At 40.9% G+C, this 13,591-nt stretch overlaps 1 protein-coding gene across 1 annotated transcript in view; it reads right to left on the minus strand.

The window, feature by feature from the left end:
• Positions 1-3,377: 3,377 nt before the first annotated feature.
• Positions 3,378-13,591, minus strand: part of TRIQK (triple QxxK/R motif containing) — a 92,560-nt gene continuing 82,346 nt past the window's right edge. The window contains exon 5 of the mRNA XM_075213780.1: positions 3,378-3,931. Within this exon, the coding sequence (XP_075069881.1) occupies positions 3,821-3,931 (111 nt within the window). The 3' untranslated portion in view covers positions 3,378-3,820. The remainder of the gene's footprint in view (positions 3,932-13,591) is intronic.

Genomic DNA, 13,591 nt, shown 5'->3' on the forward strand with positions numbered 1-13,591 from the left:
CTCCTAAATGAGGTCCCTTTATGGAGTTATGGGCGTCTATATGGAAGTCAGTTACCAAATAAAAGAAATATAGGTGTGCAGTGCAAAAACCTTGACTTTTTGCAATGTGTGATCATAGGGTATATTTACTAAACTGCGGGTTTGAAAAAGTGGAGATGTTGCCTATAGCAACCAATCAGATTCTAGTTGTCATTTTGTAGAATGTACTAAATAACTAGAATCTGTTTGGTTGCTATGAGCAACATCTCCACTTTTTCAAACCTTCAGTAAACATACCCCGATGTGTCTGTTTATGTATAGATGAGCGTGGAAAGATGGTGTCAGGTTGGGTGGAGATTACTGGTCATGAATGGATTAGGGTTCTCCTTGTAGACTGAGGCAAAAACAGATTTTGTTTTCCTGGAAAAGATATTCTAAATAGTGTTATCCATGGCTGGTATGTGGAGACATAGTGGACGAATGGCTTTAGTGGTCACGTGACATATGGGAAACCTTCCTCATTGGATGGTGAGTGGAGGCATCTAGCACACTGGATTACATGCTAGGTATCTAGCCCTATGTACAACCACTATCAATGAGAAATCCAAGTATGGAGAATAAAAAAAAACCATTGAATTCCTGGTGGAGGAGCCACAAAGAAAATGTGGGAAGACTCTTTCTCCCAGAATTCAATCTTTTTTTGGAACACCTAAATTGAGATGGTTATGAATTGAGCAAAGGGAGCTATTTTACCTTTGAATGCCACATTGCCCCCCATTGTAATCACTGATCCGTGATTCAAATGTGACATTCAAAATATGGTAAATTAGCCCCCTTTGCTCAATTCATAACCATCTCAATTCAGGTGTTCCAAAAAAAAGTTGAATTCTTTCATCGCTTTGCAGCATTAGTGATGTGGTCACAGACGGGTGAACACAGCATAGGAAAGTTGGTGAGAAACTGCCCAAGTGCTCTAGGCCTTAATTGGATTTGATTAATGTAATTGGAGGAGGAGAGTACTAGACTCCGGAGCTTGTGCCCGATGCGGACAACACCAGGAAGGCTATAACTTCACAGGAGATAACGGCGGACACTGGCATGCATGAGCTTGGTACTGTACTTGTACTAAGGAATGTGGCAATGCCAAGCATAATAATAAACTAACAGGTAAATGTTGAAAGGCCTGGTTTGGTTTCTGGAGAGCAGATAAAAAAAAAGCGTAAGTCAGGATAAGTGAAAATGAATAGGACATCTGTCAAATGGTCATTTGATTTAAAATTTCTCTTTAATTTGCTAAAATAATCTGCAATTACCCTGACTGCACTCACAAACCGCGGCAGTAAGAAGAAACAGATCAGTGATGGGCAACAGGTGGCGCTAGAGCAGCATAAGCCTTCACCTTTGCCCATTGTTCTTCATGGGGCACATTAAGAAAACAAGTGCCCCAGGTTGACAGATAGTAACTTCTCTGCATAATTGCAATGTACCATCCTTACATCTAACTTTCCAAAGCTGGTTGAAGTCTGGTCACCCAGAAGTCACAATGAATTGTCAGATTTGTCTGTTATAGCTTCTAGCAATTGTTTATTTTACATTAAAATGTCTGCTGATACTGATATGTTCTACAGATTGGTGTCTCTTCGATGTATTGTTTTAATTTATTACAGAGGCAACGCACAGACCTTTGGGAGGTTAGAGGGCCACACACGTGGCCCGTAAAATGTATGACGTTGCCCATCACTGATAGTGAAAGTTCTGCAAGTTAAAAATTAAAAAACAAAACGTTCTAATAGCAATTTTTCTGGCATTCTCTATAAAATATATAGTAAAAATAAAATCTATTCTTGCTGTACTTTAGCTGCCTGTGAAATTAACCAATTAACTTGGTGTTTTAGGGTGTGTATTCATAATGAGAGGAGAGGGTGATTCTCAGAACAAAGCTTGACATTTAGCTGGTGTAGAACGCCACCACAATCACTCATGACCTTCAGCTGACTTTGCAAGAGGACTGTTCAATTTAGACCTGACCAGTGGGGAGATATGGCTATGGCTGTTTAAACACTTTTTAGTCTTATCAACATAGAATTAGAAACATAGAATTTGACGGCAGATAAGAACCGCTTGGCCCATCTAGTCTGCCCATTTTTTAACCTATGGTAACCTCCAATCCTGTTTGATCCTTTATTCCTTATAAGGATATACTTATGCCTATTCCAAGCATGTTTAAATTGCTCTACTGTATTAGCCTCTACCACCTCTGATGGGAGGCTATTCCACTACCCTGTCTGTGAAGAAGGTTTTCCTCAAATTTCCTCTGAACCGATTTCCCTCCAGTGTCAGTGCATGTCCTCGTGTTCTAATACTTCTTTTCCTTTGAAGAATGTTTCCCTCCTGTACCTTGTTAAAGCCCTCGATATATTTGAAAGTTTGGATCATGTCCCCCTTTCCCTTCTCTGCTCCAAACTATACATATTAAGATCTTTTAGTCTTTCTGGGTAAGTTTTGTGATGTAGGCCATGCACCATTTTAGTTGCCCTTCTTTGTACAGTCTCTAATGTATTTATATCCTTCTGGAGATACGGCCTCCAGAACTGAACACAGTATTCTAGATGAGGCCGTACCAATGACTTATACATGGTATTATTACTTCTATCTTTCTGCTACGGATTCCTCTCCCTATGTAACCCATTGCCTACCTCAATGCTTTGTTACATTGCTTTCCTGCCTTTAAGTCACCTGAAATAGTGACTCCTAGATCACTTGCCTCCTCAGTGGTTTCCATAATAGTGCTGTTAATACCTATATTTAGCCTTTGGGTGTTTGAGACCCAAGTGCATGATTTTGCATTTTATTTTGCCATTAAACTGTAGTTTCCATACTCTTGACCATTCCTCTAGTCTACCTAGAGGCTAAAATGACACCCTCCCCCAGAGAAGAAGTCTTTTGGTGTTGTAAATATTGAACTTTTAAAACCAGCAAAATAGTTTTAGCACAAACCCTGCAGTTGGCGATACTGGCTCAGTAAGCTAGGTTCATAGTAAAGCAATCTCGGTGATGAATTCCCGATCTGGAACCTTAGGTTAACATTACAGCAATTATTTGTGTTCAACATTTCTTTAAAGACTTCCTTTGTGTAACTAACTTAACCTCTAGTATACACATAACCATTGCTTTTATACATGGATGTGTCCCAGTAAACTGGTATTTATACGTGTTCACGTTGCGCATGACTATCCAAATTTTTGTTTCAAAGTGATGGGCGCTCTAATGTTGCTCCTGCTTTATCCCTAACATACTGGAAGTGTGAATACGACTACATCAGCCTGCCAGTCTCGTTCCCTGGCACCGATGTTACAAAATCGTTGTACCATATACAATACCAACTCTGCATACAAATGTAGGCTGTAGTATGTTTAATGTGTGTTCAATACAAAAAATTTCAACATCATTTTAAAAGAAAGATTCATTTGTATCAAAATACTCATATTTAAAATGTTTTCATCAGAATCATGGCAACACTTAACATAATGAAGTTTACAAATCAAGACATATAGGCGCACATCTAGGAAAAATCAAAACCTGACAAAAAAAATTGCCTTTCCCAAAAAACCCGTCTGCACTTCCTACATAACTGACAATTTTTAAATGTGGGAAAACATGCGGAATGCTTAGAACAGTACAGGGTTAAGACATAGGAATTCTGTGCTTCATTATAATTAGAAGTGGAATGTATCAGTTTTATATAGTGACAAACTGCAGCCGCAGTAACACTGTCATGTATATATTCACATCCTCAGTGTCCGCTATCACTAAATCAATGCGCTGACATATCTTTTATATGTTAGTCTGTAAAGTCGTCGCTGGATTCCGTTGTCTGGGTTAAGTTGAGATAAAAGAAGGCATAGAAGGCCAGCAGAAGCACCAAGATAGCCACAAGAACAAGGAACACCTCCTAAAATGAAAAGAAACAAAACAAAACAAATGGTTACAGCGGTTCAATACCTTCGGGCCTGTTGATTAAAGTTGTATTACCACCTCATCGATCATTTTTACTCACCTGCTGTTCATGGCTACCACTAGGTGAACCTAGGGCAGTGTAGCCTAACCTGTGACACTACAGGTGTTGTGAAACTACAAGTCCCACAATACACTTCCAGCAATAAGCTTCTATATATTGCAAAAGCATGCTGGGACTTGTAGTTCCACTAACACAAGTTAGCCAACACTGACTTAGGGGGGTCTGCTATGGCATCAGTGTTTAAACCAATGAATGACAATGTCACTTATTGGATGTCATCATTGTCACGGTGATGTCCTCTATGCTGGGACGGGCTGCAGGTGGCAGCTTCTTACCTGTGAAGCTGCCCACTGCTGGTCATCCAATGTTGGTAATGGGCCGGAAGTACAGCGCCAGTCTGTGATATCACACGGTATGGCGCTGCATTCTCAAGAGGAGAAAATGAAGCTCCGACCTCGCTCCACACAAGTGGAGAAGTGTGGTGAGGTAGCACCCAACGGAATGGGCGGCTGTGCCCAATAGCATGTGGGGCAGAAACCCAGGGGGGCATATAGCCCTGCTTTCCCTACCCAGAGCCCTGGGAGATAATCCATGCGACATTTTGTTTTCTGTTGTTCTCAGAGCCCCAGCCGAATACGGAGGCTGAACACAGGAGTGGGAGGGCCCATTAGAAGCCACAATCATGGAGACTTTTAAGCCATTTTAAAGCGGTGAACTTAAAGGTTTTTCCTGTTTTATTTTACAGGGAGGTGAAGGAGCTGGTGAGTAAAATTTAGCGATTAGGTGGCAATACAGCTTTAAAAGAAAATTTGCCAACTTAAAACACACTACACGCAATGCCACTTAAATGTCCTTTAAAAAGGTAAAAACTAATATTTGCTGTAGCCAAGTGGCAGGAAGACAAATTTCATCAAACACTCGTCATCTCAGCAAATTTAGTTTAACAGACGAAAATGTCACTTTTACACATATTTAAAAAGTGCACCTATCAGCAGTATGTACATATTGATATGCCACTAGTCACCCTTCCCCTTGCTGCTAGTGTTAATGATTGCTTTAACATAGTAAAAACAAGCTCCACCCCCTGTTCCAGTGACATCATAGCTCCACCTCACTGGACTAAGTGCTGGCAAATTGAAAGGTATTTAAAGTAAGGAATTTTGCACAAAGGTCAGGGGAAGCCAGAATTTGTACTGGTCAAATTTAGCCAGAAATTCCAGCAGACTGTAGTGATTCTCATTACGAACTGCAAGGTTTAAGACCCAAGGCAGCCTTTGCTGCATATCAATTACCTAATGCTTTGTCCGAGAAATGTGCAAGAACTGTAACTGCACTACACCATGAAACTACTATTTGTATTTGTTTTTAAATTCTCAGAGGCCTATCTGCAATATCTAAACACAAGTGCATGCATTTTTACTAGCAAAAACGAAATGCATTTCTGCTTTTCTAACTGAATATTTCATGACAATGTTGATCTTTCACAAGCTTAAATTCCTCTGTTCAAAACAGTTCTCAAGAAAAATCTTTCATTGACAAAACGTAAGCAAAATATAAACTACATGTTTGAACATACACAAAAAATAAAAATAAAAATGATTGCTTCAAAAATATATACCCCCTCTGTCCGTCTCCCTCTCTGTCTGTCTCCCTCCCTCTCGATCTGTGTCTGTGTCTGTGTGTGTGTGTGTGTGTGTGTGTGTGTGTGTGTGTCTATATTAGGGAATTTAGACTGTAAGCTCCAATGGGGGCAGGGACTGATGTGGATAAGTTATCTGTGGAGCGCTGCGGAATTAGTGGCGCTATATAAATAAATGATGATTGTAGTTTTATAAGAAAATTTGTCTGAATAGGTTTAAAAAGGATAATATACTGCACACCATATTGTTATTTGCAGTATACGCCTAAGTAAAAATGTGAAAACTAAAAAATATTTTGTTAATTCCATCTGACCATCTCTGTAATAATTATTTGAAATAAAGACATCTGATTAAAACAAATCCAACAACTATTTAAAAAAAAATATAAAAAAAAGATCAAAAATAAAACAACAAGCCTTCAAAAACACCATTTGGAGTTTTGCAAAAAAAAAAAAAGAATAAAAATAAAATAAAAGATGATTCTGGCATGAATAATTCATTGCATTTGTCTATCTTCTGCTGGGATTTTCTACCTGGCTGTTCATGTTTGAATGCTAATGGCATAAATTTGTTCAAAGCATTCCAACTGTATCATACGTTTCTCTGAGGCATCGTCCTGATTTTGCATTGTGACAAGTTTTTCGATAATTTCACTATTTATATCGCTCTTGTGTGAAATAAATGCACAGTCGCATTAAATAAGCAAATTATGAATATTTACTTAAATTAACAAAAAAAACACAGTCCAAAGGGAGAGAGAAAATGTATGTTTCCCTACATTGCAAGAACAGTTTTTTATTCCTTAAAATAAAAGTCATGCAGGTTTCATTTATTTTCTTTTTTTTATACACAGCTGTTCTTCCAGGCCCATCTGGACACAGAGCTACTAATCTTAAGAGGATGTAATAAGCAAGTGACACACAACTGTAGCAGCCATCTGCTAGAGTGAATGGACAGCAGACCTGTACAGTGAATCCGCTATTCTCAACCCACATAATGAATGTCAAAAGAGCTACATGATACAGCGCCTACAGATGTGTTTCCTTAATATTCAGGCGAACACACTAACAGCGGCTTACATGATTTTTTTTTTTTGGGGGGGGGTGTTCTTTGGAATCAGCAGGGATATACAGCATATACACTGATCAACCACAACATTAAAACCACTGACAAATTAAGCAAATATCATTGATTATTTCGTTACTATGGCACCTGTAATTGGGTGGGATATATTAGGCAGCAAGTGAACAGTCAGTTCTTGAAGATGATGTTTTGGAAGCAGTATAAATCTGTGCGAATTTGACAAGGGCCAAATAGTGATGACTAGATGACTGGGTTAGAGCATTTCCAAAACGGCAGGTTTTGTGTGGTATTCTCAGTATGCAGTGGTTAGTACCTACCAAAAGTGGTCAAGGAAGGACGACCGGTGAACCGGCAACAAGGATATGGGCCCCAAGGCTAGCCTTTCTAGTCCAATCCCACAGAAGAGTTACTGTTTCACAATTGCTGAAAAAGTTAATGCTGGCTATGATAGAAAGGTGTCAGAGCACATAGTACATGTCAGCTTGCTTCATAGCGGCAGACCGGTCAGTGTCCATGATGACCCATATCCACCTCTGAAAGCGGCTACAAGGGGCACATGAGCGCCAGAACTAGACTATGGAGCAATTAAAGAAGGTGGCCTGGTCTGATGAATCACATTTTCTTTTACATCATGTGGACAGCTGGTTGCGTGTGCATCGTTTAACTGTGGAAGAGATGGCACCAGGAGACATTATGGTAAGAAGGCAAACCGATGGAGGCAGTGTGATATTCTGGGATTGTTCTGCTGGGAAACCTTGGGTCCTGGCATTCATGAGGATGGTCCTTTGACACGCACCACCAACCTAAACATTGTTGCAGACCAAGTACACCCCTTCATAGCAACAGTATTCCCTGATGGTAGTGGCCTCTTTCAGCAGGATAATGCACCTTACCGCACTGCAAAAATTGTTCAGGAATGGTTTTAGGAACCTGACAAAGAGTTCAAGGTGTTGACTTGGCCTCCATATTACCCAGATCTCAATCCGATTGAGCATCTGTGGGATGAGCTGGAAAAACAAGTCTGAGCCATGGAGGCCCCACCATGCAACTTATAGGACTTAAATGATCTGCTGCTAACATCTTGGTGCCAGATACCACAGGACACCTGCAGAGGTCTTGTGGAGTCCATGCCATGACGGGTCAGAGCTGTTTGGGCGGCACGAGGGGGAGCTACACAATATTAGGCAGATGGTTTTAATGTTGTGACTCATTACTTTATTTAACAACAGATCATAGACAGGACTTCGAAGAGCAGAGCTGCACAGCGAATGTGTGGATGGATCATGTGATCCCTCCCTGTCACATGACTCACCTTCTTGCAGTCCAGGATCTCTGTGCGCATACCCGAGGTTTTCGGTCGGTGCATGCGCACAGAGATTGAGGAGGGAACCATCACAGTTGGCATCGCATGGGAGGAGAAGAGAAGAGGCAAGTGAAAGGTGAGTGTTCCACGTCACAGGAAGAGCAGTTTTTCGGAATTGCTGTTCGTGTGAAGGTTTTTTAATAAATATGAAGGTTTGTTCAATCCTTAGTTCGTTTTCAATCCTCATCGCATTGCTATCATATTTGCCGATGCGTCTTAAATAGGCCCCATACATGCGATGAGAAGCCCTCAGCTTTCCTATTAGGGCAGTTTAAGTTGGGAAGTGATTAAAGAATTTGAGTATTGCTTGCTGCACCAAAAGTACTGTGAAACATCCCTGGCAGATTCAGCATAGCTGTTAGAAAGTGTTACATTACATTACACACTAGTGCAGCAGTTAGACTTTAGTTCGCAGAGAGCAGAGGGGAATTAGCCGCAAGGTGTCTCGAGAACGTCCATGAGACACCTCGTGGCAGAGATTGGACAGAAATCTCCGCTCATTTTTCCCTTGCACCCCATAGAGGTGCGAGTGAAAATAAGCGTAGATTTCTACCATAATTGCCGCAATGTGCGCAGCGCGACGTCATGCCACATCACCAGCAATTTAATCTCCCCCTCATTGTGATTAATTCAACCTGCATGTATGAAAATACAATTTGTGTTACACAATTTCAATAGGACATCAGTTTTATTTAAAAAAAAATAAACAACAATCATTTGAATAGGTGAAAAATGAGACATTGCCTTTGGGTTATGTGCCATCCAATTATTTTATAATTTGTAGCATATGATTCACTGTTACTCCATTCTTATTGCAATGCTTACTACCCAATGTACTGCTCAGCATATGATATCTTCAGCAGAAAGCGAATACAGCCAGAGGCACAGTGATAGCAGGAGATAAGCAGAGCTTCCTCCCATCTCTATACGGCAGGCATGCAGATGCTCCAGCCGCGATGCTGCCACTCGCGATGCCAAGCAACCTGCTGCTCTGATATCCATGCCGCCTATGCCAATGCATCCACAGGGGAAATGGCATAATGGCACACACTGGTTGATGATGGCAATCAATCTCAATTCTCTTTCTCTCTCCAAAACACACAAACTTGGATCGGACGTGATCTTGGAAGAGCGCCACAAGTCTCCCAGAGCAACAGTGATTAAGGAAGAAAGAAAGATAAGAACAGCATCTGATTGCTTTCAAAATGCAAATGTTCACTAGGTGTGAACAATCCATCCTCGTCCAAACTCCACACACAAAGTTGCTGTCTTAACATATGTTGCAAAAGAAAAAATACCCTTTAATCTTTTCTACTACAGTTATATATATATATATTTTTTTTTTTTAATAAATCATGGGTTGAGCTTTAATTTGTCACTTCAATATGGTTGTCCCAGGATAGCCCCATTTTTTTCTACAAGAAATCTTTAACCCGTGAAATGCTGATACACCCAAATTAATAGTACATAGTTTTAACAATTCAAAAAACAATGGGATCCACATGCATGCAGAATCTCCGTAGCTGGTGTGAAAGGGACAGAGCCTCTCCTGCCAACTAGAATACATCATTAAGTGATTGATTCATGGCTTCAGAACGTTGTGCTTAGTCTGATGGAAAAAACGCAGCGTTCAATCATTCCAGTGGGACTCCATTCATAGGCTGGAATACATTTAAATGAACTGAATCAATAAAAAAAAAAAAGCTCTACAGTGCACTTACTGTATATATTATGTTAGAAAAACATGTAGTTTAGAAACTTAGAATGCATTGATCCATCCAGCATGCCATTTTCATCGTATTACTTACTCAGGTTGTTGTGCACCTAGGATACACTACCAGATACTGTGCGTGCTGTAAACACTGAAAGGAATTAGATGCACAATACAACTGTATTGGGACTACTGCTACTACAGGGGATACAGCCACTCTGAGGAGGTAAGGGGGACCCTGCAATTCTGGTGCATTCCTGAGGCCCCCGTTCTGATCTTCTGAACATCATCATCACCATTTATTTATATAGCGCCACTGATTCCACAGCGCTGTACAGAGAACTCACCCACATCAGTCCCTGCCCCATTGGAGCTTACAGTCTAAATTCCCTAACATACACACAGACAGAGAGACTAGGGTCAATTTTTGATAGCAGCCAATTAACCTACCAGTATGTTTTTGGAGTGTGGGAGGAAATCGGAGCACCCGGAGGAAACCCACGCAAACACAGGGAGAACATACAAACTCCACACAGATAAGGCCATGGTCGGGAATTGAACTCATGACCCCAGCGCCAGTGTGAGGCAGAAGTGATTACTGTAGCAATGAGAAACAACACACAATTCAGAATATGCCACAGATCAGTAGAGGAGATGCTCTAATTAAGCTGTGAAATTTCAACAGCCGAACATTTTGGATACAATCAGGACAACTCTTAAAGTCATAGCACGTGTAACTACACGGGCTGGTACTGATGCTCGGCCAGAGCACCGAGATCTAAATAACAAACACACACACAAAAATATCTTTCTGTGGCGCAGGGCTGATTTCTCATGTTCTTTACCTTCACGCTGTATTTAAGAGTGTCCCGCCCTGCCCCATAAGCAAACATGTATAACAATTGCCTGTGCCCAACCATTTACCTATGGAGACGCCCTACATTAACCTTCTTTGACCCAGAACATGGTCTGTAATCTCACAGACTACCAGAAGTGTAACAGTCACAAAGTAAGTGATTCAGCTTTTCCTCTACAATGATCTCATTGATATCAGTGTTCAACCTTCCCATTCGCAGCTCCATTCCCAAGCAGCGGGATGCTATAGCCAATTGTACTGCGGAGAGGTTCCGGGAAACAAGCTAACACAACAGAGGAGAAACTTGGTTATCTGGTACTTTTGGTGGTTCATGCAGGGTGCATGTAAGTGGTACTTGGAGGTCAGTGAATAGGGCTTCCTGAATGCAGCTGTAACTGTGAGGTGGGGTAAGGGAAACAAATAATATATTTATTTTTAAAAGTAGCGGCAATACAATTCCAGTCTTTCATTCCGCATTATATTTTAGCAACATTCTTAAACAAACCACTGGGAGACACATTCTTTTGTGATAGGGACAACACATTGCACCCTTACAACAAGTCTGCAATTCAGTTATATTGGCTTTGGATTCAAATTATTTATTTTTTATTGGCAGAACCTTTGCGGGTGTCTGTATATATGTCAGCAGCAGTGTTGGGTAAGGATGTTAAGCCACACACATGTTTGAAACTTAACCAAGATATTGGTTTTATTGCAGCAGATGGTATATGCAGGTACTCACAGTTTTAATGTCTGTCAAGCAGTAACACAATCTTATACATACAGGCGGGTTTATGCAGTATTTGTATGCACTGCCTGTTGTGCAGTACACAGTTGTTATGGACCGCAGTGTTCAGCCCAGAAAATTTTGGCAGCCGGATGGTCTTAAGAAGTAGCCGGGTGGGGGCAGTGTAATACTTTGTAATAATATTGTTGGAGGTTATTGCCCACACCTGCCAGGACTGGTCTAACACACACTGCTTAGTGCTCACATAGTTGTTGTTCAAACAGGAGAAACATGTGTTTTATTATATTACTCAGTTGGGCTCCAAATGCCGGGTGGTAAGTAGAATCAGCCTGGTGGAGCACCCGGGAAATAGGTGCTGAGGAGAACACTGGACAGGCTCCTGTATATAAATAATTAAGCCCCAGGTCACTTTATATAGTTATATATCTAATAGGACATACAGATAGACGAAACCACCACGGGACGCGTCTGTCTCAAAGGTCACAGAAGAACGGAGTGAAAGCTGAACTTCTGGTCCGCGTATCTGTAGTAGTGCAAAGCAGTGGGTCAGCCTATGCCCCACTTCCTGTTACCACTAGAGCACCGGGGATTAATAGAATAGGTAGGAGACGGAGCGTAGCACTCTTTGCCAACATATTTATTATTTTGTGAACAGCAAGAAATACTGTATATTTATAGTAATTATTAGGCTCTCACCAAACAGCTGCTGAACAAAACATAATTAAAAATCTGTATGTATAAGGTTTTAGATAAGGATGCCAGCTGTCCCGTATATATAATTAATCGCTTTTTGTATCCATATAAAACATCCAATCTCTGCCTTCAACAAAGCAATTGTCCCTCTCTGTATAAAAGGGAAAATACTTTCCATGTGTTATATTGCTGTGAGAATCACATACAATAATTTCTATATATTAAGTGACAGAATATATTATCAGATAAATGAAAGACGCTGCTGTAGACATCAACTGTTACTGTGTGTGTTCGGCTATTTTGGAGCTAGTAAATATAATAATATTTATTAATATTTTTACTCTATTTTAGTAAGGGCCCTTTCAACACATTATTCTAGGTACATCATTATCAAGAGGAGGGCGCTGAAAGTATATGAAAATCCCTGTCCGTTTCGCAATATTTATCACGACTGGTTGGGAGACTCGGCAGCAGTGGCTAATGAGAGCATCATCAGAATTGGATGTGAGTGCCACGTGTAGAGATCAAAATGTTCAAAACTGTTCTGCCAAACATCAGTCTTGTTAAACTTTAGGCCATGAAATGCAACACGATTCAGGAATGTGGCCTGAATGTCCCTTATTGTTTCTGTTCAACCAGGACAAAACACTTCCCATACACAGAGCACTGCCAACTCTCAGGAACAACAGACAAAAAATTATTTTAACTGGAACGAACGCTCTACCACCATCATCCTGGTTTTGAATGCTTAGTGGTGGTTGCTTGTAAAGTGAGTGTGGGATGTTTTTTATGGGACTTTTTCTTGCTAATTACCTCTGCACCCTCCCCCCATCGAGCAGCCCCAGGGATAGACATACTATAAACAGTGAGACTACTACTTTGGAGTACACCTTACATAGTGACAATCAGCCACACACTGATCAGTGCAAGGCCGATTCCCTAGGGTAGGTGGGAGCAGAGTGTGAAAGAACCCAGCATACCCTGCCTCCCTAAAATGCTGGGGCTCTTCCTGAACTCTGAGAGACAGGGGTAATGTGCAAGGAAAATCCTACTGGCATACTACAAACAACCATCAGTGAATGATGAAAGCCAGGCTGCTGGTGACAGAGTTCCAGTTACTGCAACGTCTTGTCTGGTGTTCCTGAGGGTGTGTGGGAGAGGGGGTTCACGAATGGACTACAATAGGTCGAGAAGGAAGGAAATACTTTATTTTATTTTAGGTTTAACAAAGTGGTGTACGAGGGTTTTGGCGAGCTGTTTATTCAATTAAAGTTTATTTGAATATTGTATAGGTTTTCCTTGTTTACTCATTTGGTATGATGGGAATGACTCTGAGGAAGCCCTGTCCATTGTATTGGAAAGTTGCCATTCCATGGATCAAAATCGTGTTAAGTACCCCGGGGCTGTGGGTGATGCTCAGTGTTGCATACAGCAAGGGAATCCCTTACATGACCACATTCTATAGGTCATTTTAGTGAGATGAGAGGAGGTAGGGGCAGA

The sequence above is a fragment of the Mixophyes fleayi genome, chromosome 5 (genome assembly GCF_038048845.1).
Source record: "Mixophyes fleayi isolate aMixFle1 chromosome 5, aMixFle1.hap1, whole genome shotgun sequence".
In the NCBI taxonomy this organism is placed as follows: Eukaryota; Metazoa; Chordata; class Amphibia; order Anura; family Limnodynastidae; genus Mixophyes; species Mixophyes fleayi.